The 25,881-nt window shown below is 41.8% G+C and overlaps 1 protein-coding gene across 3 annotated transcripts in view; it reads left to right on the forward strand.

Annotated features, from left to right (window-relative positions):
* SPRED2 (sprouty related EVH1 domain containing 2) overlaps positions 1-25,881 on the forward strand; it is a 100,636-nt gene that overhangs the window by 22,054 nt on the left and 52,701 nt on the right. Inside the window, exon 1 of one of the 3 annotated variants that reach the window (XM_019549161.1) lies at positions 4,557-4,687. The exons of 1 other annotated variant lie outside the window; for it this stretch is intronic. In XM_019549161.1, coding sequence (XP_019404706.1) covers positions 4,620-4,687 — 68 coding nt within the window. In that variant the 5' untranslated portion in view covers positions 4,557-4,619. Of the gene's footprint in view, positions 1-4,556; positions 4,688-25,881 lie in introns of those variants that run through there. One more of the 3 variants, XM_019549160.1, reaches the window with a different exon arrangement.

Genomic DNA, 25,881 nt, shown 5'->3' on the forward strand with positions numbered 1-25,881 from the left:
CAGTCTCTTAACATCAAAAGAAAATTTATGATGTGTGTGTTGGCAATATACAATCTTTTCTCAGAAGTTTGTGAGAAGTGTCTATGGTATCTATATGTAATCCAATATAGAATATTGTTGTGTAATATGAATTCTGCAGAAGATTTTTTTTTTTTTTTGTCTGGGCTATTTAAATACTTTAGAAACGTGTTTTTGACATAGTAGCAATATTTAAACCTGAAATAAAATGCTACCTTTTTAAGGGATGGGAGTTACTGATTTGGTTTTACCTTAATGTTTGTTAAATGAGAACTCGTAATTTTTAGTCTGTTGCATACTGAATCAGTAATGGTTTCAAATGTTTAACTACATTAGGTGTTCAATAGTGCTGCTGGTACCTCTGTAAGATCTGAAGTCAGGCTTTTATTTCTGTACCTGAAGACTTGTATCCTACTGGAAGATGCTCCAAGTAGAATTAATGAAAACCTAATGAAGAAAGAGGTATTGAATGTGGTGTAGAGAGCATCAGTGTTGGTGGTGGGGGTGGGGAAAATTTATGTTTTGATTTATGGGCAGCCTTTTATGAATAAAAATAATTAAGTTTCTATATGGTTTATGAAAGTCACTTTAGCAACAATTACTTTGAAAGCAAGACATAGTAGAGGTCAGAAACTTTGTGTGTTTTTTGACCTGAACTTGTATAATAATTAAAGGGTGAAGGGAGTCTTCTGAGAGGACCTTATCAGCTTGAAGCTAAATTGAACTCTGTTATGTTTCAGATTGGCAAACTATCTTTTTTTCTGTGTTCAGCTTTGGTTATGTATGTAGTCAGGACCAGTTTCTCTTTTGCTAGGTAGTAACAGTATTAGCAAGAATTATTACAAAGTAGATGTAAAAAGAAACTTTCTAACATGGACAACAATTGAAGTAAAGCCAAGTCAGTTTTCACTGCCTGATTTTTATTTATTTATTTTACATGAAATTAACGTAGATTTAGTATAGATAGGAAATACTTCCCCAAGTCTAACTTGTCTGTTATTGCTGCTGCTAGGAAAGAACACTTCCACTAGCTTACAGCGGGAAATGTTTTCTCACACCTGCCCTCCCTAATCATGTTGTCTATTAGAAATGATATGAGACGGGAGGGAAGGAGAAAGCAAAAAAATTGGAGATCTGTTCAGTAGCTCATTGCAGGCAGAATTGTCCTGTTCCTCAGAGGTAAGGGCAAGAGAAGAAAATAATGTGATCTATATACTGCAGAGTACTGGAGATTCCTATCAGTGAGCAAATAAGTGCTAGTGATTTACCCTCAATACTGTGGTTTTAATAACTGAAAAAGGGCACCGTGCCATGTCCTGTCTGGTCAGTTGGGTTGTCAAACTGCTCAGTGTCAGCTACTTGATGCCTGGTACCAGTCCATGCAAGATTCCCACCTCCCCTCCTGCCATCCTTCCTCCCCCACCCAATCTTCTGCTGACGCTTCTTTGAATGATTGTCTTCATGAGCGAAAAGGAGGTAGAAATACAATGGCAAATTAATTTTAGTTCAAAGATATAGTTTTTCTGTTGACAGATGTCCTAAAAAAGAATAAGATTTCAGAGTACTTGGAGTGATTTCGCCCCCCCCCCCCCATTTCTTCTTCCAAAAGCAAACTCGGCTGCAGCATGTTGGTAAATGTTGAGACTCCAGATTTCTCTGATCTGTTTGTTCACTCAGGACTTCGGCACTGCCTCAGCCTAGCTTTCAGAGGTGCTGCATCTACAACTTGAATTCAAGTTAATGAGAGGTGCAGGTGGTCTAGCCTAAAGGGATTGAAGTTTGAACACCAATGATAACTTGTGATGCTTTTGAAGATTTTACCTGTACACCTGGTAACAAGAGTAAGGACAGGAGTTCAGGTCAGGTCTGCTTTACTGAAAGACTGTTACTCATTCTCCTAGCATCACTTGCACTCTTAACTCCTGCATTTGATTTGGGATATTTTTATAGGAACAGAGAAGAGCAGTGAAAGCTTTCAGTTTGGCAGGCATCTGAAGAGAGGAAGGTCTGTGTTAAAGAGGTCTTCTTCTCTGCTCGTAAGTGGGGCGGGGGAGGGAGAAGAGGGAGAGTGGATGTGGATTTTTTAAAATTATTTTGCAGCATTCAGCTCAGATTTCAAGTATTTTTTCAACTATACTGAGCTAAATAACATTAAAGGAGTATGAGGCAGAACAGAACCCAGCTTGCAATTTGGTATTGATTAGGAAGGGCTAATAGTGTTAAACTTGACTGTTAAAAAAGCAAGTCAATATGACTGATCTTATATCTTTCATTTTTTATTTTAGCTCACTTCTCTGGACACTTATACCTGTACCTTTTAGTTCTTGGATGTGCCGGAACTGCTTCAGAGCAGACTCAATTAATATAGTCTGCTCTACAGGGAGCTAATGCCCACCACGCTGCGCCACTTGCAGCTGTATAGGTGGCAAAATACACATTGGTGCGGAGAAAATGTCAGCGGTGCACTTTTGAACTAAAGCATCTCTGAGGTGTTTTAGTTCAGAAGCACACCACCACCATTTTCTTCACACTGACATGCATTTCACCACTTGCTATACAATTGCAAGTGTCGCAGTGCCCAGCACTTTTCAAAGCACCTGGCGCTGTGGCATTTGCACAGGTAAAAATGTTGGAGTCTCAGTGCTTTTATGAACTTAAAGGAAAAAATTGGCTGGAGGGAAACAGATAGTAGTCCTTGACCATGCTGAACACAGCTGCCTCCATCTGGTAAGTCTGTTGTGAGCAGAGGAAGGGGGCCTGGGGGGTAGATCAACATCCCCACAGTGAGGGAGGGAGTGGAGCTGCAGCTGGGGCAGGGGGGTGCAGGACTCAGGAAGGGGGGTTCCTGCCACTCTGCACTGCTGGTCCTGGAGCTGCTCCTCCAGTGGCTCTTGCCATTGGTCCAGGAAATCATGGGAGCAGGCCTGTGTCCCTGGGTCTGCGTGGGCTGGGCTGGGCTGTGCTCCAGATAGGCAGCAGAAAGTGCTGGGAGCAGGGGCTATGCCCTCCCACCACTCGCTCAGCCGGGGTGGGAAGGAACTGAACAGTGCTGCTGCACTGCCTTGGACAAGAGGTGCACAGCAGTGGAAGCTGCTCCAGCCTCCCTACACCTCCCAGACAAGCCGCAGCTTCAATGCGCCACTGCCTGGCTGGGTGAGCAGCAGCAGGGCATGGAGGCAGGTGCGTGCACCCAGGCTGGCAGCAGGGGCTATGGAGAATTTTACAGTGGTTGCAGCCCCTCCCATAGACACTGCTCCACTGCGCATTCTGGGCTGCGGCTGGCTCCACCCGCCCCGCAGAGCACAGCCCTGGCTCAGCACACTCTGTGCAGATCTGGGGGCACACATCCACTCCCGTGCCCTCCCAGACTGGTGGCGAGAGCTACCGGAGGAGCCACCAGAAGAGCAGCTCCTGGACTAGCACCATGCAGTGGTGGGAGCCCTCTGCCCTGCCTGGGCAGCTTGTCCCAGCTCCAACCCCAATCCCTGCCTTGCTGTGGGGGTCTTGATCTGCCCTCCCCATGCACCTTCCCTCCCCACTCCACCCACCACAACAGACTTACCAGCTGGAGGCAGCTGTATCCAGCGTGGTGAAGACTGCTGCCTGTTTAGTCTATGGCCAAATTTCTCCAAATCAATTCAGAAGCTTCCCAATTGATTTGGACCTTTTAATGGGTCTCCCAGTTCGATTCGGAGATTCAGTTACTGAATCTCCTCTGAACAGAATCGGCTACCAAAGCTTTGCACAGCCCTACTAAGCACAACTAGCTCTCCTGGAAAAAAAAAAGTTGCCATTTGGTGGGCATCTGCATTGGCCATTCCTGTTGGCACAACTATTTTTGCCAGGGTTCACACCACTTCTCGCATCTAACCCAGATCACCAATCTGATAGGAGACTAGCATACACCTGACCATAAATTCATTCTTAAACAGAATTACATTCTGAAGGGGGACACTTTGAATTTTATACTTTTTAAACCAGCTATTCCACGACATGAATTTTTATGTGGAGAGAAACATGAAGTGATTTACTACTTTATACCTTTTTAAGAGTTATTAGATCTATACTTTTGTGGTTGACTTTATCTTTTAATAACATAACTTAAATTGCAATAATACAACTTCATTTGTACTAGATGCGCACACAGCACAAATATTGTAGCTGTGTAGTCAGTCCTGTGTGCCAGACTGAGATTTTAGTACTTTTGTGAACATAAATTACTTAATTTTATTTATTATTTCAGTATTCCATTCCTTTGATCGGTGTATTGCAGGAAAATGCTAGTTAAATATCGGAAAAACACACTGTGTAAAAGAGAACTGCAAACTAACACAAAATCTGGAGTTATGCTCCAAAGTTGAATGATTGATTTTAGTATAGAAATTAGTTTCAACGGACTTACAGTTCTAAAGGAATTCCTTCCCCTTTCCTCCCCCCCCCCCTCTTCCTCACACACACACTCCTTTGAAATTTTCAGTCACATCCTGGTTGCTTGAAGATATTGTGGAAGTTCATCGTTCTGCCACAGGATACCCAAAAGCTCTAGTCTGTGGAACTCTGACTCGCTCTCACCATAGAATGAATCGTTCTGATGTTCACAAATGGCCATATCTCTAGCAAGCCAAAAGATGTCAAAGTGTTTCAGAAAGAGTAATGTTTTCTTCGAAAGGTAGGTTCAAGTTTATTTTTGAATTCACTGCTGTCACTAGTCTATTTTACACGTATGTGTGGGTGTACTCAATTTACATGTTAATTTTGTACTTCACCTTGTGCACGTGAGTGATTTGTTCTCAAATTGAACTACCTAGATATCTTGGAGCTACTTCAGAGTCATTTCTGGAATAAAACAGATGGGTGTGCAATGGGTTTGTTTTAAAGAATGTTTGCTAATGTGCCAACATCAGTGTTACCTTCACTATATGAGGGCAAGCTTGTTTCAAAACATTGGTGGAGTAATTTTCTTTGTCTATGGCTTAAGATACATCTACAGGATTTTTTAACTTGGATTTACTACCAGATGGTAATGTTGGGGTGAGTTAATAAATCCATGCATCAGAGAGGGAAGAAAATGTGAGTGCTTGAAATAAAGTGAGCCTGGAAGCATAACCAAATTAGCTTGGTGTGAAGGATAATAACCATCTCGGACTTCCATTGAATCAAATATTTATAGAACTGTTCCTTAGCAGTGCTCTCTTTGGTGCCATTCCGAGAATGGTGGATTCACCTGGAGTGTGTTGGGAAGTACTGCCATCAGTTAACATCATCTTAAATACATCTCCTGCATCCTGCTCTGTTATGGAGCAATCTAAACCAGGGGTGCTCAATCTCTGGTCCACAGACCTATGTCATCTGGCCCATGGGGTTCCTCATGGGTTTAGAAATTTGGTGGCAGGGGAATGGTGGCATTGCTCCTCTAATACCTCGGGAAGCCTCGAGCCCTGCTTGCTGGATCTAGTGCCTAATCCCAACATGCATGTCCAGACAGTGGCAGTGCTGGGCCCCGTGGTCCAATCCAGGTATTTGGGGCAGGGAAGGGGTGGTGTCAGGCCCTATGACCCACTCTGACCCCCTGACAGGCCCTGTGCTATTCATTTGGTCCATGGGGCCAAAAGAATGAACACCACTGATCTAAAACCAAGTGGGTGTTGCCTCCTTTTGACATAAATGAAATCAGACCAAGAGTGTCCAGTACTAGTAATCTAGTGTGGCAACACTAGACAAAGAAAGAATGTAAAGAATCTATGAAATAGCTCTACATCTAGCATGAGTTCATCTTGAAACATTTACATGTACAAAATAATTTTTCTCAGCAGAGGCCTTTAACATTGATCAACTAGTTTTGTAATGAGTGGTAAAATCTAAGTTGTTTGTTCTCTAAGAGCTGGTGTAATACAAAGATTATTCTGTGATGTTGGGTGTATGTAGTAAAATACTTACTTGAAAGAAAAGTTTTCCTTACCTGCCTTTGTTTTGAATGTCTTAATTTTGTTGTGTATAACCCACACGGCTTTGTGGCTACAATACCAATATTTTGAACAACTTCTCAAGGTTTTTAAAGTAGGTGAAAAGGAATAACTTTGGTTAATGAAGCAAATAGTTTGTAGATCTGCACACTGACCTTTCCGGGCAAGAGCCTGAGACCTCTGGTGGGACTTTGAAAAGACAATTTTTGCAGCTGTTCTTGTATAGACTAGTATGACCTGCAGATGGAGGCTTTTGCCAGCAGCTTAAGCTTCACAAAAACAAATATTCTCTCAAAATAACATTAAAAAAATAAACTTCCACTTCTTCCTGTTTTTATAGTTTGCTTATTTCCTTAGTGTCATAGTTTTGTCTCCAATTCTGGAGATTATTAATCTTCTGAGGATCAGGACCTTCATGGAAGTATTTCCTGTACGTGTTTATCTGTGTCTTTAACAAATTAGTATCTACTCTATTATTATTAGTAGTAGTATTATTATTAATCTTGCTGCAAACGATAGGAAACTTCACTCATAGTAATAACACTTTTTCTTAGAAAAATATATAGGTAAATAATTTTTGAGGGTTAAATTACTTCTTGTATGACTAATTCAGGGGCATCCTTTAGAACATCTGCAAGTATTGCCAAATTCCAGAGGTCACCATCTTTATGTTGGTTTTGGCTAGCTTTTGTTGTATTTTAACGTTTGTTAGTAAGCACAGCTATAAAAGTCTGTTCACTGCCTTGTATCTTGGAAGGGTTACTGATGAATCTAATATTTGCCTCAAGACTGACATAGAATTTAAGTGCATTAATTGGTTGGCAGACACTATAAATGATTATCTGGAATTAAAGCTTTGTACTACTTTTTATAAACCCAGGCTCCTTGTTGCCTTGTTACCCACAGTGGAGGCTTCTAACAGCTATGCTCTTTATTTACTTTCCACACCTTCAAACTGAAGTCAGGTGGGTTTTTTGGGGGGTTTTTTCAGTACAAGCCTTTTTTGCCGCCTTAACTTGCTTGTATATGGAGGATGGGGGTAACTCCCACATCACTACAGACCCTCAGTTTAACCATTAGAATAAGTATTGGTGGTGGAAAATTATGGATACAGTTTGTCTTGCAGCCCCCTGACAGATGTTGAAGTAAAAGCATGATGCAATCTGATGCAGGATCCCTAAAATCATGCTTCCTGCCAATGGCACACGTGTATGGCAGGAGGTGCAATTGTGGAATCCCATGTCAGATCCCATTGCTCCATATTGCTGGTGCAGGCGAGGGGTCTAATCCCAAGCTCCCCTTGCAAAGGCAACTAGCAAGCTTTGCTCTCTGCACTTCCCCAGCTGGGAACTCCAGTTACTTGGAAGGCACTTGGAAGACTCCCATGTGCTCTGGAGGCTGGGAACTGGCCATACATTTAATTAAAAGCATGATAGGCCGCATCCACAAAATTATTACACCTATTGTGTCATTCCTATTACACCTTGTGTGTAATAACTTTGTGGTTTATTCCTCATTTTATCACACCATTAACTGAAAGACCATGTGGCCAGGTCCCTAGTTAAGACAGGGTTAACTGGTTAATTTCATCTTAAGTATAACATCTACCAGGCTACAGTGTCTGCTTACCCTGAGTTGATGTTGACTAGTTGCTTCTGTCTTGACTGACGGTTTGGAGATGAATCCTAATGTTAGTTTAATACCAAATATATATGTCTAAAATTTACGATGTGGTATTTATGTTTGTGATATATATACACACACTTATTCGATTATATATTATTATTAAATATTACCTATTTGGAAGCAGGATAGGAATTGGCTTCAAATAAAAGTTTTCAAGATCCAGGAAAATTGTGGGGGTGAGAGAAGAGGAGCAAAGCTTTGTTTCACTTGTGCGCAGTTCTCTGTGTTGTGATCCTACAAAGTTGAGGCAAATTAAAGTTTTAAATTATGAGAATATGCTGGCAAATGGAATATAATGTTGTTTAAGAACCGTGTTTGTGCTACAGAATGTCTCATGGTGGAAAGCTAGTTGGTTCAATTGGCATGTTTGCTTTCAGTGTGGGCAGGACATAATGTGGGGTTTCAGTTTTATTTTGGATAACTGTTCTGTAGATGTTCCTAACTCTTCTGTGTTTTTGAGGGCAGTGTGAGATTGTCATGCAGTGTCCCATGGAGAAGCCAGTATTGGGTTCCCACAATTTAAAACTCAGGAAGCTGGCTGGGTGATGGGCCACTTTAGATGAAGAACAGTGACATCATCTTTGGTCCCCCAGAGGATAGAGATCAGGATGGTACTTTCCCTCTTTCTGAGGTGAAGGAGCAATGGTCCTAGAAAATTCCCTGATGGATTTCCTGTGGATTGGCATAAACTGCAGCAGTATATAGAGTAAACCCACCCCTTCCTTCCAACCAATCTAAAATCTGTGGCGACTGCAAACAGCAATTTTTAATAGCATATGGAAGAGAGTGCAGAGAGATTATGCCTCAACATGAAGGGATGGGCTGAAAGCCCATGCAAAAGCATGTTTGCATGCTTGAACTTAAGAACTCCCATAGAAATGGGGGCGGATTCCTGAAGTGTTCTTGTGGTTATGCAAATTCCATTTTGGAATAAGTAGTTGGCTTTTTGCCTAGACTTTCTATTTTGAATAGAAGTCTTGTCATTAGGCGCTGACATTTTTTTTTTAATTGCCAAATCTAATAAAGGTGGGCCGAGCTATTAAGACTGTAGTAACTTGCACTTTTCTTGGCAATATGTTAAGTTTCTATGGCATATGCTGAATTATACCAATATTCTCAGCATCTCAACAACAATCACTTCTTTAGTCCTCCTATGCTGTACCTGTATTTGAGAAAATACAGATTTAAAAGTTAGCTTGTAATGAAGCTAACATTGATAAGTGGGTATCATGCTCTGGAAAAAAGGAAAACAGCTGAGTTTTTCTTGCATATAATTCTTGCAGCTATACTAGAACTTTGTGGTTTTCTTCTGCTCATTTCCAAAATTTAAATCTTTGAGCTTAAAACAGGGGTGTCAAATGTGTGGGCTGAATTCAGCCCACAGAACTCCCAGGTGGGATGGAATGGGGCAAGTGGGGGAAGAGCCCACTGCCAAATTCCAGGATATAGTGTTCCACTGAGGACTCCTGTCAGTGGTTGAGGATGATGTATTAACTCTCTCCCTGGTGCTACCACTTGCTTTGCCATTGCAGCCAAATTCAGCTCACAAGGAGCCCTGCAGTCCACATCCAGCCTGGAAGCAGGGTATGTTTGAAACACTTGGCTCAGAGAGAATTGCTTGTTCAGTCTGCCTTCTCTTTTTAACCAAGTAATATTTCCAGTATTAATTCAGTGTACTCTCATTTGATGCTGGATATTGATGGTATCATCAAATGAATTATGTCCACTTACAATATTAACTGTTTTAACAATTTAAATTAAATATGCTTTAAAGATGGCCTATATTTCCACATCCTCAATGCTGATGTATCCTTTCTCTGAAAATCCATTTCAAGTGGACACAGTGCCCTGAATGATCAATTGGGAAGTCTGTGCATGCCCTGCAGTCTTGGTTTTGAGCCAAGGCATCCTGTTCAAGTTCTGGTCACAGGAATTCCATCCATTTCCATGAACTCACCTTGGCATTTGGAGAAGGTGCTGTCATTATTTCAGCTTTTAAAAAGGACCATGTCTATTTTGTGCATTTTAAATTTAAACACAGCTGATTCTTGGGGTATGTTCATCTGTCGCGTGTGGAAGTACTGATTTATTTTCCCCTTCCCCACCTTGAGGTAACTTCTGTGCTAATACAAAAAGTGTTATACATGCTTGGTGACAAACAAGTGTCCATTTCAAAATGGAACCACACATCTTTAATGTAAGATCTTTCTTTTTGGCTTTCCTCTAGCTCCAGCTGATTAATAGATGCAGTAATGGTACAGATAACCTGTAGAAAGATAAATATATTCATAAATGGATACAACTTCAATATTCTGTGTTTTGGTTCTGTATATAAACTAAAAGTCACAGGACAAGGTACTGGTAATTGTCTGCTATCCATCACCAAATCAGATGAAGGTAGTAGAATGAATGAGCTGTTTCTTAAACACTTTCTTGCTGCATGTTGGAGATCTCATATGGGATTTCAGTTTGTGGAATTTATGCTGTAGTTACACTGCAGATCAAACATCCTCAGAATTTAAAAAAGATACTTGTGAAAATCCAGATGTGCCTTAAAGGATTGCAGCCAACTCCAAGTAACTCTATATTAGTCCCTGTTTTAATTAATTAATTAATCAGTGAATGGAGTATCGATGATTGGCATGGATGTAAGTGGTCATGATCCAGTTTCATTTGCCATGTGTATATAGAATATTATCCTAACCAAAAATGCAACTACTTAGTGTTTTTAAAAGATCTGCTGTTTTTCAGTGTTTCAAACAATGGTCAGCAAAACAAAATGAGAAAATGTTTAAACTTACAAATACGAATTATTAGGATTTTTCTAGAGAATGCATTTTTCAAATGCCCACTGTCAAAAAAAAAACAAAAAAAAACCCCCGCCATACTTCCTCAGTCTGGAAGGTTAAAAGCAATTCTGGTTAAGAGGCAAAGTGGGGATAGAAATATAAACAGGGAAACGTGTTCTCCTTGAAAACAATCAGCAGTAAAAAAAAAAAAAAAAAAAGCATACAATTCACAAGGACACTAAGAAGATTTAAAGAAAACCCTGAAAAATCTATGGTCAACAAGATGAAATTATTTAAATATATCATGAGCTAATAAAATTGGCAATAGTAATAGATCTAAAAATAAAAAAAACTGTCAGATTTTTCAATCCATGAAGCAAAAAAGGCAGAAGTGTATAATAAATATTGCATTTTCTAAACTAAAGAAGCTGGATGATTCTTTTTCATAAATCGTTACAGAAATATCTTCTCTGCATTAGTAATTTAGAGGGCTGTTGAACAGCTGTTTAATTTATTTTGAAAAGTACACACCTGTATGCAACAATAGTAAAAGAATAGGCGAAAGCGTTTTTAAAGCCATCAATGTTGATATTTAAAAAAAAAAACTTGGGAGTCTGAGAGAGCTGAGGAAAAAGCTAATGTGCCAGAACTATAGTGGGATGGCTATATAAGCCAGTTTAGTTGGACACTGGTCCTAAGAACATAATGGGAAGGCAAATAAAGGATGCAGCAGACATAGGATTAAAAGATGATAATCATGATTTTATGGAAAATAGGCTTCATCAAACTTGTTGTTCTAGAGTGCAGAGTTTTCATTCTGTTCAGAGAAAAAAACGACACACTGTTATAGTTCTTTTCTATGTTAAACAGTTACCCAAGTGTGATGATTTCACAGTGGAGATGGGCATAAATTCCTACAGTATAACCAGCAGCTGTTTTGGGGAAGATTAGCTGATTAAAGGCACCTATGTTGGCCTGGTTTTTTTTTTTTCACTTTTATTTTTTTTAAGCTCCCTTACCTTTCTTCAGTACTAGTGAAACCCTTCCTGGAAGATTATGTCCAGTTCTGGTGTTGATTTTTAAAAAGGATATTGACGAATTGGAAAAGCTTCAAGGAAGAGCTACAGTAATGTTATAAGGTCTTGGATATGAAAACATTGCTAATAGTGAAACTAAAAAAACCCCTCTATTTATAAAAACAAACAAAAAACAAAACCAACAACAAGAGAGTAAGAGGCATCTTGATCATAGCCTGACCCATCTAAGTGAGGAACAAGCTTCTGATAGCAGATGGCTCTTTAATATTACAGAATGGGGCACAAGATCTAGAAGCTGAAGCAATACAAATTCAAGCTAGAAATAAGCACCCTCCCCTGCTTTTGTTTAACAGTGAAGGTAATCATTGGGAAAATTTACATAGAGCTATCCTTTGATTCTCTAATACTTAAAGCATCAAAATTGTCCTAAATGAGATCATCCAAAATTAGAAGTTTTCTGCGCAGAGATTACTAGGTGATTAAGTATATTAAATATGCACGTGTGGAAGGAATGCCCATAACTTTCCACAGTATACAAGCCAGAAGTGGATGGGAAATGTTGACCTGAAATCCATTGTGCCACGACGTGGTCCCTTTCTCTCCATTGAGTCTCCAGTATCTACCGGTGAGCTAGAAAAAGAAGTTGTGTGGTGTTGCTGAAGTTCCCTGCCATTTAGCAGGAATTATACTAGTATGTATAACATAAACAGGGACCCTAAGGTAATTTTCGAAAGAAATGGAACGATTTGTCAAGATTCAGACTTGAATTGAGTCTGCTCAAAATTAGAAGAAAGAATCTTTCATAGATTTCATAGACATCTGGGCTGGAAGGGACCTCAGAAGATCTAGTCCAGCCCCCTGCCCCAGGGGCAGAAAGTCAGCTGGGGTCATAGAATCCCAGCAAGATAAGCATCCAAATGCGTCTTGAAGGTGTTCAATGTATGGGCTTGAACCACCTCCAGGGGCAGTCTGTTCCAGGTCTTGGGGGTTGTACTGTAAAGAAGTTCTTCCTTATGCCCAGCCTGAAACAGTCATGGAGGAGTTTGTGACTGTTCAACCTTGTCATCCCTTGGAGCGCTCTGGTGAACCTTAAATGCTTCATTTTTAAAGGGAGAATCCTGTCAGGTTTCTGGAGAGCTTTTGGTGAATCTTCTACTTACGTCAAGAGGAAAAAGTGGTGTTGGCCAAGGTCTTTTTGAATTAAGGGTTGAAGAAGAGAAACTTTAAACTTGGGGGTGGGAGGAACTAATTTAGAAGAAATTCAGAAGTTGCCTTTTGATTTGATTTCTTCGAAGAAAATAAGTCTCCTACAAGCAGCAAATATGCTAGCCCACAGATTGCTTCCCCAATAACATTATATGTCCTGGTGCAGTACCATTCTGTTGGATTGGGTTGAAGTGCCAAGTGAGTCCCCTTGATTTTTAATACAGTATTTTTCAAGGCCTTGTTCTGAAAGGTTTTTTTGTTGATAATTGCCCACCCCTCCACATAAACGTCTGCCGCTGCTTCCTACAGTGATTTCATGGCTGTCCTGCCTGGAGTTTCTTTCTGTCCTGGTGACAATGGCGGTAGGAAAGTCACCAGCAGGTGCTGTTGGTTGAGCCCTGCTGAGACTATATGATTCAAGCTTGAAAGTTTGCTGCCAGTCAGGTCCTGGGAAGTGAAGATCAAGCAGAGGATCCTACTTTGCTGGTGGTGCAGCTGCTGCTGCCTTCGGTGTCATGGCAGAAAGAAGAGAAGAACCTTTGCTTGGTCATAGGATGAGTAGGATAGAGAAATTTAAATATTTACCTTGTTCCCCAAAACAGCTGCTGGTTATGCTGTAGGAATTTATGCCCATTTCCCCTGTGAAATCATCACACTTGGGTAACTGTTTAACATAGAAAAGAACTATAACAGTGTGTCGTTTTTTTCTCTGAACAGAATGAAAACCTGCTGCAACTAGCTTAAAATGCTTTAAGCATGCTTTTTGTGGATCACTTGTCCTTTATGGAACCCTTCGTCTACACTGTGAAACAGTTCAGGCTTCATTGTCTGGTGCATTTAGAGATATGAGACACTCTTTTTTTTAACAGCTGTTTGCTTTTTAAACCACTGAATAAGATGTGTAACACAACAGGGCCCTGAGTGCGAAGTAGATTTTCAGCTATCCTTAAGACAAATGTGTTATAAATTCTGATATGAATATTTAGGTTTCCATTCTTACCTCTGTTCAATTCATGTTCCACATGTCTCTTGACTGCAGTGTGACTTAAAGGCTAGGCTTGTGTGCAGGGGTATAAAGGTCATGCAATCTACTACTTCTGTTACTGAGTGCATAAGACAGAGGTGAGTTGCTGCCTGCCAGTTCTGTCCTAGGCACAGCAATAAGGCAGCTCGAAACAGCAAAATCAAAATGAAACAAAGAATCGAAACGGCTTTGAGACAAAATGAGGGCACTCAAAATGTTTCAAAATGTTTTGAGTTTCAAAGCAGCCTGGTGGTGGGAGGCAGGGGAGAGCCAGGGCTCTGCTCCAAGCAGCTCCACAGCCCCATGTAGCTAAGCCCAGCGGGGAGTATAGCCCTGGTTCTTCCCATCTCCTACTGCTGACCTGCAGTCCATGGGGCTGGCGGAGCTGATTGGACAGCAGTGCCAGCTCTGCCTGCCACCGAGCTGTGCTCTAATCGGCTCTGCCCACCTCCCGCCACCAGGCTGTGCTCCATAGGGCTAGAGGAACCAATCCAAGCACAGCACCAGCTCTGCCTGCCTCCTGCCACCGGGCTGCACCCCAGTCGGCTCCGCCAGTCCCATAGAGCTCAAGCCAGCAACACGATGTCTTCTCCAGCACTGGGTGCGGGCTGTGCCTAGCGCAAATCTCAGGCAGCAGCAGCAGTCTCCTGTTATCCGCTGCAGGTCCAGGGACGTGCACCCCCAAGAAGAGATGCCTCCTCTCATCTGCGCCCTAGATGAGAGGAGGCTGCCCTGTCGCCTGAGACCAGAGAAAATTGCTGCTGCCACGTGGTCCAGGCAGCAGCTTCCCCTCATTAGGTGCACAAATCCAGGGGCTTGCACCCCCAGGAGGAGTCTGGCATAGCCTGGCAGCCCTCCCATGAGTGTGAACCCCCAGATCTGTGCCCCAGGTGGGAGGAAGCTTGGGCTGCCTCTCCCACCTGGGATGAGCACTGGTCATGGGCTGCACCCGGAACTGGGCAAGATTGCTGCTGCTGCAGCCTGAGCCTTCTTGTCCAGCACGCAGATCTGGGGGTTTGCACACCTGAGAGGGCTGCTGGGCTGTGCCAGACTTCTCCTGGGGGTGCGAGGCCCTGGATCTGTGCGCCAAATGAGGGGAAGCTGCTGCTGCTGCCAGGGACAGGTGGCAACAGCAATTTTGCCCTATAACCTGGGACCAGAGAAGCCTCCTCTTATCTGGGGCACAGATCTGGGGGCCTGCACCCCCAGGAGGAGTCCAGCACAGCCACACAGGCCTTCCAGGGGTGTGGGCCTCCAGGTCTGTGCCCAGATGACAGGAGACTGCCACTGCTGCCTGTGGCTAGCGGCAGCATCCGATTTCCCTGGCACTGGGTGTGGCCTGTGCCCAGCACTGGTACCAGGTGGCAGTGGTAGCCTCCTGTCATCTGGCACAGACCTGGAGGCCCGCACCTCCAGGAGGAGTCCAGCACAGCCCCGCAGCACTCCCAGGGGTACAAGCCCCCGAATCTGTGTGCCAGATGACAGGAAGCTGCTGCTGCTGCTGGCAAATTTTGCTTTTAAGACCTTGAGGTGCAGTTTCTGAGAAACCTCTCCACCTATCTCCTTGAAACTTCGCAAGTTTCATGCCCTTGGAAGAGGCTACAATTTGCATCCAAATCAGTGAACAAATGACAATGTTTTGGGCATTTTCATGATTCCCCTTTGTAGCCTTTGGGTGAAACGTTGAAACAGCAAAACAGACATCCAAGTGAAACAATGGTGTTTCGCACAGCCCTAATGACAACTTATGTTGTGGATTACTGCTTAATAATGTGTTAGCTTTTTCCAGAGAAACTTTGTAAACTCTGTTAAACAAAATTCATCTGCTACATTGGCTTCATTCTTTTGTTGATTTTTTTTTTTTCCCCCCCTCAGAGACGAACCATAAATTTATAAGTACACAATAATCTATGGTGTGACGGCACCACTTCTTCCATGCTAGCTTCTTTGTGGATATTCCTAGACTGCACTACAGGTGTGGTAGCTTACTCCAATTCTGCAGCATCTTGCTCTTCTCACAGGTGAACAGTATAGTATTGTGGGTTACAGAGCCTGGCTGAATTCAGATTCATTTCTATCTATTAAACATGTAAGTGTGACTGTATTGCCACCCTGCTTGAGTCCCTGAAAAGCATCAACTCCTCTAACTTTGTAATAGGCTGTCACCTCAGTCTTTAAAGATGAATCACCAAAAATGGGGTACTGCTAGGTTACTGCAGTATAGCAAAGTTTAAAATGTTTCTCATGCTATCTGTGTCCTTAGGAGGTCTTTGGAATATAGTTGTCTTTAATACTGTCTTACTTGCAATGATTCCACCTGCCATTTCTTCTAGCATTTTGGAATAATCTAATTCAGACATAAATGTTATTTTTAGCTCCCATTTTAGTTTCTTATAACTTTCTCACCTTTTGGATGGCTTTTCCAGGCTTTTTAAAAGAAGCTTGTACAATACTTTTTCAGCTGTTTTTAAGTTGTGCACAATTGGGGTGGAAGGGAATTGCTTAGTTTTATGTTGAAATTTAAGACCACTGTCTTTCAAGAAAGAAAGATGGCTACTTTTAACGCAGGTGAAACTGAAAACATTTATAACTTTTAAATCTGAGAGAGAGGCATTCTAAACACTGATGTAGCAGCTTTTAAGCTGCGTTTTTAAAAATAAAATGGGGGCATTCAGATTCATAGTATTTCATATAATTTTAAGCAAGAGCCTGAGTCCCATTGATTGAAATTAACCATCTACTCAAGTGTTCTAGTGTATCTATACTCTACAAGTTACTGAGATTATTCTTCTATAAGATATATTGCACATGCAATGTTATGTTTTATATTTAAAAAGAAAAACCAAAATAAGCACAATACACATGCTACCTGTTCAAAACAGAAACTTTTATGAATTCCCAGATTTCGGCCTTTATCTCATTGTTGATGTTTACACTAATTACAGTTTCTTTTTGCATTGAATTAAATCTGATATTTATAAATACACTGTAAATATGTAGGGACAGTAAATATCCACAAATGCAGTGTTGGCACCTATACATGTGATGTACCTCTGCTCCAGTGTGTGCTAATTAGCATGTTCCAGCAGCTTCCATGTCACATGTTTTTAGTGTCCCTGCATTTCAGAATGGTGTCGGGGTGCTTGAACTAAAGCTTGTTGAATGAGCTTTAAAGTGCCCCCGCTGTGATTTTGAAGTGTGAGATGCTGAATACACATTACACTGCAGATGCTTCAGTTAAAACAGCTCCCAGAGCCACTTTAATTAAAGTGCCCCCCTCCACCCTCCAAGCATGTGTATAGACACCCTGTGCTTGTAGTTCTGTTAATTAGCAAGTGTCTAAATCATGATTATGGATTGTAATGCAGACAGCCTTACAGAGAGCTAGGGGTTGCTGCTTACAGAAATATTAAGTTGCCTGGACTAACATGGCACAATTTTGAACATTGTACTAGCAGTTTAATGCTATACAAAGTGCAACCAGGGATCGCTCAGGAGGTTGTATCAGCTTTCAACTTTGAACCTGCTTGTAACTTTATGTAGTCCACTGATCATAATTCTGAGGATATTGTGTAACTTATCATTTTAGCGGAGTGTTTTTTGTGAGCAATTTTTGAGTTACTAATTTATGGTAGTTAAATAATTATTGTAAAGGCAATATTTACTTGGGTGAGCATGGGGGGGTGGAGATCTTTGGTCAGTTCAGTGTACTTCCATTCTGAGAAGGAGGATGTTGAATATGAGTAATGATACAACAGGCCCGTAATATGCAGAATAACCTTCTGATGACTCATCTCATACAATGCAGTATATTTGTCAAGGAGGCTGAATCATACATGGGGAGGGGAAGCCACTTTACAGGCAACCAGCTGGTACTCAGGTCAGCAAAAGACTCTATTTTATCAGGAGGTTTATAGTGGCAATAATGGTAAAACAGAGCACTCTGGGTATAAAATGTAGAAGAAATGGCATCTCCCTGCAGGTATGTGTATTTTCTTCATGATACGATTTTGTTTTCGTGCTTCCTTCTGCATCTCTCCCACCCCCTCTTAATGCCTTTAAATATGTATATAATTTGTAAGTAAATACTGTATGATTTAGTCTGTGGAGAGTGTGTTTTCCCATGTTTCACATGTCAGTTTTGGTGAAGTAATATCAATCCTCTAATGTGCGACCTTTCATAAAGTGCTGAGAGGGAAGAAAATAGATGCTGCCTAGGAAACAACTTGTCCTGGTGGATGCTTCCCCTTTATGGCCAGCAGTTTTTGGGCTAGGGGAATTAGGGAGAGTCCGAGGGAGAACTGCATGTTTGTATGGTTTAGGAATGTAATTTTTTTTTTTATGCATAGGAGCATTTTCTTTAAATGTATTTACCTGTCCAAAAAATTTAATGAAATGGTGATTATACCCTTGTATACACCCTTCTTTTTGTGAACCATATTGAACATGTGCTATATTATTGAAATAGGCTTTTTGAATCTGCAAAATATTTTTACAAAGCAGCTTGTAACATTGCAGTGGGCTTCACATTGAAATGATAGATCCAGTCACCAAAATGGAGCTGAATGGAGGAGGGGGGTGGATTTCTTGTGCGCTCTAAAATTGTGTGAATTGCTGTTTGTGGATTTCAAAACTCTGCATACCACTCCTTTTTCAGTCATCTAAATATTTTAACATATGGATTGCATAAATTTCCCTTTCCAGATTAACTAATAATACCTGGCTTGGGACCTGTAGTTTATATCCCTGAAACTAAATGTTGTAGGGAATAATGGGGTATTTGATGTCTGGCTGGGCTGATGAATTTTTGTTCCCATTGCTTGTGGTAAGACTAGTATATATGATAACTGGTAAAACTGGGATTGAAGGGGTATGGCACAGGTCTGGGAGGTTTTGCATCAGTCTGTTCTACTGCAGCGTGGTTGTAGGGGTAAGGATCTTTTGCATGTCTATGTCTCTGTTTTCCCAGTTGTTAAATGGGAATAACGGTTATCCCAGCACTTCCCTTAAAGGGTTTTTTTCTGTTTTTTGTTTTTTTTGAAATCATCATTACGTTCTAGCTAGCATTAGTTATGTTGCCAGTAAGTATTTGGTCAAACTGTGTTGGTTGCATCCTTTAATCAGAGCAGTACTCTGGAATGTTTATGACCAATAGGTACTCCAAAAAATGAGAATGAAATTTAGTTGTGCTTGCTTAAAAAAGGAAAGTGGGGTCCAAGGTGCAGTTTTTTTGAACAAATTTTCTGTTTACGGGTCTGGATGTACCAAACAAGCCCAGTTCATTTATCTTGTATATGATTTGAAATGCATGCCATCTGTCATGCAGTAACTTGCTAATTAAAACAAACCATAATAATAATGAGCAATAGGAAGTGGTAGGAGGGAGGTTGTTGAAATCAGTGAGGATTCTATACCCAAATCCATAGTGTTCTTAGATATTATTGGAGGCTTCAATAGGCATTTTTGTTGTTGTTATGGAAGAATTAGAGAAGGTACAGAGAAGGGCAACAGGGGTGATTAGCAGCATGGAGGGGCTTCCATGTAAGGAGACAGCCTATTCAATTTAGAAAAGAGACACTGTGGGGCAGGGGGAGAGGGCATGATGAGGATAGACAAAATACTCAAAGATGAAAAGAAAGTAAATGGGGATTTATTATTTATTCTCACACAATACAAGAACCTAAGGGTCACAAAATGAAACAAGTAGGTAGTAAATTCAAAACTAACAAAAGGAAGTTCTTTCTCATGCAGTATGTAATTAAAGCATGGCTGTCATTGCCACCAGATGCTGTGGAAGCTGATAGCTTTTAGTGATATTCAGAAAGGGACTGGACAAGTTATTGGAGGAAAGAGGTATCAGTAGCTATTGAGCATGGGAGTTAGGGGTACAGCCTCTGACTTAGAACTTCCTAGACCTTGAATGCTGGAGCCTGTCAGTGAGAGAGGAAGAGTCCGGGGGAGACCCTGGCTATCTCTTTAAGCATCCACCCTCTGGCACTGAGACACAAGATACTGGGCAAGATGGACCTATGGTCTGAGCCAATAAAGGGCAATTCTGATGTTCTGTTTGCAATTACCATTGCATTATTAATGTCAAATAAGATAAAACATTCAAAATTATTTACTTATAAGAAAACTAGTCTTTGCCACTGTTTGAGTGTGTTTTCCAGAAAGTTTTATATAAAACTGGAAATGATTAACTAAATAATTGGACAGTTTAAATGATTTAAGATGTTGGTAAATAAATAGCACACCATGATCACTGCCTACCCTGAAAGAAGTTTCAGTGAGAGTGGCTCCAAAATTCGCTTCAGAACTGCTGCTTAAAATTAGAGGTGCACTGATACATCAGTGTGATACCGGATCAGCACTGATGTAAAGAAAATTGATTGTATCAGAAATCTGCCTGATGTGGCCAGTAATTTGGCTGATAAATGCACGTTCACATAGGCAGCTTGGAAAGTCTATTGTGGTGGATGGGGAGGGAAGGGGCATGGAGGTGCAGATCTTCCTGGCACATGGGGGGCTGCACTCAGGGGAGGGAGGGTGCAGCCACCCCAAATTTCACTGTAGCCCCCCCACACACACACACCCTGGACAAGCTGCAGCTCTGCGCAGTGCCTGCCCCAGCCCCACTCCCTCCCTCACTGCAGGGACCTTGATCTGTGCCCCCCTGCCCTTCCCTTCCCCTTCCCCTTCCACCACAGCAGACTTACCAGCTGCATGCAGCTGTACTGAAAATCAGATCAGTATTGACTGATGTCTCCTTAAAAATTGGCTATCGGTATCGGCCCCCAAAATCTCTATCAGTGCCCCTCTGCTTAAAATTGATATTAAAATTTTACCATATGTAAAATGACCTGTAATGAATCTTAAAATGTTTGCATGTCTTAAAATCAACACTGAAGCAAACAATGCATATCACCCATTTAGGAGAAGACCTAGCAAGATTGAGAAGTTCAGATACCTGAGTCTAAACTGACAATATGTATGAGTAAAAATACTGTACTGAAAATGAGCTGCTTACAAAGTTTAAAAATATTTCTCTGTCCATGTGTAATGCACCTCTCATTTAGCCATCTAGCCCGGGGGTGGGCAGATATGGCCCACAGGCTGCATCTGGTCCGCCAAGTGATTTAATCTGGCTGGCGGCAGATCCCTTAGCCCCACTTGGCTCAGGCATAGAGGTAGACCTGGCCATAGTGAGTAAGGCCAGTTCTACCAGGTGTGGAGGCTCTGCCTGGAGCAGCCCTCTCTATCCTCACATATGGCTCTTTGGCATGCTAGGAGCTGTAGTCTAGGGGGTGGGTAGCAGGATGGAGGTGGTGGTGTGGCCACACTTGGCTTCCTGGCAGCCCCCTCAACCACCACCTGGGAGCAGGTGTATGCCCTGCCACCACCGGACCCTGTTTGCCCCACGCCATCACCAGGTGTGCCAGATGGAGTAGGTGGGCAAGGTCTCCATGGAAACTAGCCTAGGACCCCCATAGGCAGGGTATGCTCATCTTGGGATAGGGCAGTGGGACAGATAGGTGGTTATAGCAGGAGGCCTGGGGCAGAGCCATGATCTGCTGCTCCCTGCTTATCCCTCCAGTGGGCACCAGGACTCACCTACTCCATCCACTGATCCAGCTGTAGGTGTGGGGCAGATAAGCCAGATGAGGATAAATTGGTATCTCCCCAGGCTGCCCCCTCCCTGGACAATGTAAATTGCCACAGGGGGTTGAGGCTGGGTCAGCACCCTCCACCTCCTCTCATCCTCTGGCCCTCTAGCGCTCAGCAAAACTCCTTAAGTAGTCTTCCAGCCAAAATAATTGCCCACCCATTGTCTAGCTGCTGTCCCTTCTACTCTTCTGAGTTCACTTAAAGATTACGGTTGGTTTGAAAAAAAAAAAAAAGACGTCCAAGCACTAAATCAGTTCCTTTGCTCTTCAGTTTAGTCCATTTTCTCTCTCTGTTTCCTGGTACTGCAGCATCGAAGAGCAAATGGCAGGTATTCAGTCTTAAATCTGTCTTCTAGAAGATCCTAAATATTTCTCAACAACTGTCACTGTACAAATTCAACATTTTAATATGTACCACAGCAAATATTGCTATATAGCCAGCCCAAATTCCGTGAAGACATTACCGGGATTTTTTTGATAAGCAATTAAGTAGTTCATATCTGTAGTATTGTTTCAATCTGTCTACTTATGTAACAAAACTGGCTATATTTAGAAAGATATCTTCAGAACCAGAAGGTCTAGACGCTTTGTATATGAAATACCAGCCTTGTATAACAAAATCAGTTTCTCAGGAAGTCCTTGAAATCCTTAGAACCTGGATTTCTGAACTGATTTTTCTAATTGTTCCAGAAAGTGAATTTGCAATTTTTTTGAAAGCCACAGCTCTTGACTTGTACATTAAGAGGATTTGCCAGGGTAGTTACATGAGCTATGCCAGCAAACTCTCTGCTAGTGAACAGACTGCTCAGACCAGCAAGAGTTTTTTACCTTGTATCTGTAGTTTAACTTTGAATGGAGTAAGCTCTGCTGTCAGAAGGACCGACTGCTTGGCCGGTAGGACTGCCTCTATGTAAGGGTTTCTGGCTGATGTGGTTATACTCAAAGGGAGTGTTACTTTTTTTTTCCCCACACCTCTACCCGATATAGCCACGCCAGCAGAATTTAAGCATAGGCCAAGCCTTAGGCTAAAACATTCACAGTGGGAGAAACGGTGTACCTCACGAACATGAAAGCTTCTTCAAAACAGAGATTTAACTGGTATGCAGCCAACACTGGGTTTTGACTTGTATAGGAAGATCATGGCAAGTGGAAAAATCATGGGAAAAGCTATATTAAACTGTTCCCTATGAGCAGTTGAGAATAGATTTCATCTCTAGTGGTGAATTTTGCTTTTCCAAGCAAATGGAAAAATAGTAATACTGGTCGTCCAGGCAGATGTGCTTTTACTAAAATACTGGAGTCAGCCTGGTTCTCTCCTGTAACATTACATCATCTTAGTGCGCAAGATGAATGAAAGGAAATTACTAAAGGACCTGAATGGAGCTTTACTTATTTGCCTCTTCATTGGATCCAACCCTCTCTTTGTCTGTTCTCAATAAATGCTCTCTACCTTTAACCTCTGATACCATAACATTCTTCTGCTGAGTGCAATTTAGATGGTTGCTTTAAAGCCGGATGCCAGCTCTGTGAATTGCAGTCGTTAAGGTAGTCTACTGCCTTCTGAAATCCTGACTCCCCAGATACAGCTGTTTCATAACAGTTTGTGTTCTTGATAAGAGAGATGGAGCAAGGAAGAGAACAGAGAAGCTCATGCTCTAGAGAACTGAACTATTTGCAGTTGAACTGACTTTGCTTCACCATCTTAAACCCAAATGGATCAGCTATGTATCATCAAGGTAAACTGCATGAGGGCATCAGGCCTTCATTAGAGCTTTACACTATTGTAACTACATCAATGGAAACATCTCCCAGCACAGACCATTCCTGAGCAGCCTTGCCAATTTGTCCTCTGTCCTCAGTAACCTGAATTATTTCAGGTACAGTACACTCTAAACATTTATTCCACCATTTCTGGCATAATTCTCAGAAGCAGTGCATTCTGGGGCATTTCAGAAGTTCACTAGTGCAGTGTATGGAATTGGGAGGGGTAGTGGAGCCATTTCGATTAGTCTTTGTCAGCACAAATGTAAAATAGTTACATTTCTCATCAAAGTAGTTAAAATCTTGAGGCAGAAGCTGTTGTCTCTTGGCTTTTGTGTATATTATATGAAATATTTTGAGGCTTAAAATTCTCCCCTCTTTTTTCTTTAAAACTCCAGGTTTCTGGTAAACTTGTAGGATTAGAAAATATTATTCAAGAGAAATTGACTAAAATTCATTGTTTTTCCCTTAAGCTATTTAAAACTTGTTTTTTAACTTAAATATTTAACAAACAGTAGGAAAAAGAAACCCTTTGTTTTAAAGGTTTAATTCCTTCCCTTTTCATTTAAGGGCTTATTTAAATACCTGTTTTAAGATACGCATTTTCAGTATCTTCTCACCCTGGTGAATGATTGGTTCTAGGGTCCTTGTTTATTTGTTTTTTCCTTCAAAAACATTTTTCTCCTACTAAGATTTTTGTCAGCCAGTCTCTAGCTTATTTACAGCTTTGGAAGCAAAACAAGACCTATCTGTCATTAGCTGGAAGGGGTCTGGCCCAGCTTCTGAAGACCTGGCAAGTTTTTGTTGTGTCTTTTACAGATGCAAGCAGGCAGTTCCAGGCGTGCTCCCTGCTCCAAAGGAGAAAAATGAAATCAAAACCAAAAAGAGAATTTTCCCAGCTCTGTTCCAGAATCATTAGAGCAAAGTGCAGCAGTGTTGCTTGGGTGACAGCTGCTCATCCTGTTTCCAGCAACTTGAAACTTTTTGCTCACCTCCACAGTGCAACATGATGGACAAGGTAAAATGCAGACCTTTTTGCAGCAATCCAGTTTGCACCAGGGGCTATCTTGATTCTTTCAAACAGCAGAAAAGCTCAGCATTTATTACTGCTGGTCACCCTCACATAGCACAGCTTAGTGGGTAAGTGCTCAGACCCATGTACAAGTCCCCAGCCCCCTGTACCAGTCATTTTAAACAGAGACCCCTTTTGCCTTGTGCTGTCACAGGTCCTTTCCAGGAAATCCTTTCAGGGCAAGATTTATGTCTGCTGCCTCGCCTTTGCAGAGTACTTGTCAGCCGTTGTTTGGAGATGTAGCCTTTCCTATCACCAGTCTTTCAAGCCATTTCCCCAATTGGCTGGGGAGACTCATTAAATTTATGAGCCTAGAAACTGTTTTTCCCTCACGGAGTCACAGACCTCTTCCATCCATCCGATCCTTCATGTTTAGAAGGGTGGACAAGGATATTTATTCCCCCATGGGTCTTCTTGACAGAGTCTCAAAGGATCAGTGGCAAGACCCTTCTCTCTAGTCTATGACAGTCCCTCTCAGTAAGACTGTCCAAATGCCGTAGACCACCTCAGTGCCCCCAGTTGTTAATCACAATTACAGCTATGCTCAGTCATCTGAAAAGGTACTGAGAAACATTAATGTTTGGAACCTTACTATTTGCAAACCCTATGCAATTCTGTTTTAGGGTAGATATTTAAAAGTACATGAAGCATGGAAGGGCACACATGCATACCAGGGCTCTAGTTACCTGGAGTCTGAGTTTCTTTGGGTATGTACAGACGTTACATTTTTGTGCTATGAGGGCCCCCCCCAAAGTTCTCTGTAGCCATAAAACAACAAAGTTGCAGAGCACTTTTAAAATGTCTGATCACATTAAAATGTATCCCACATCTGGTGTAGTATCAGACAGGGGTGCTTTAAGGCAGACCTGGGGAGAGCGTTGGTTCAGTAGCATCTTGGGGGGGCTGCTCGAGCGTCCCTACCTGCTGGCCTAGGCCAGTGCAGGCAGGCTTGGAGTCTCCCCTACCCCCCAACAGGCAAGCGCTTTTTGGGTTCAATGGCACTGTAACTCATGGTGCTTTGTATAAAGCGCCGTAGTTGGAGTGCCTCCCTGCCAGGCTGCTTAGAAGTCAGTATGCAGCTTATGTAATCTCCAGACAAATGACTTGGGAACAAGCGTATGGTCAGTGAGGCAGGAGAGAGACCCACAGCGAAAACCCAAAATCAGTCTCTACTGAGTTGCTTACAGAGGCTTCTGTGGGGAAAGCCAGTGAAGTAGCAAGAGCTTTCGTTAGTTCAAGGTTTTCTGCATCTTCTATTTGTTGTGAAAACCTATCCTGAGGAACGAGACTATGAGCTAAACTCAAGTGTTTGGACTTTGTTTGGAGTAAAGCAGCTCAGGAAGAAAGTATCATGCAAGCCGGAGAATCTATCTGTTGTCTTACAAATAAATGTACTGTAAATGCAATAAAATTCAGGTTAAAAAAAACCCCCAAACGAATAGCTGGACATTGTCATGGAGCTGAATGAAAGAGTTTGGAGAGAAAATTGGTGTCAGAGCTTGAAGGAAAGTTTTGGGTAGAGTAAGTACTAAGAATTGGAGAGCTCCATAGGTGGGGAAAAGGTTATTTGCTACTGAAGGTATAAGGCATTATTTAAGAAAATCTTTATGGAGAATGTTGCTGGACATGTACCAAAGCAGAGGTTCCCAAACTCTTCCTTA

Source organism: Crocodylus porosus, unplaced genomic scaffold, assembly GCF_001723895.1.
Source record: "Crocodylus porosus isolate Cpor-Errol unplaced genomic scaffold, CroPor_comp1, whole genome shotgun sequence".
Classification (NCBI taxonomy): Eukaryota; Metazoa; Chordata; order Crocodylia; family Crocodylidae; genus Crocodylus; species Crocodylus porosus.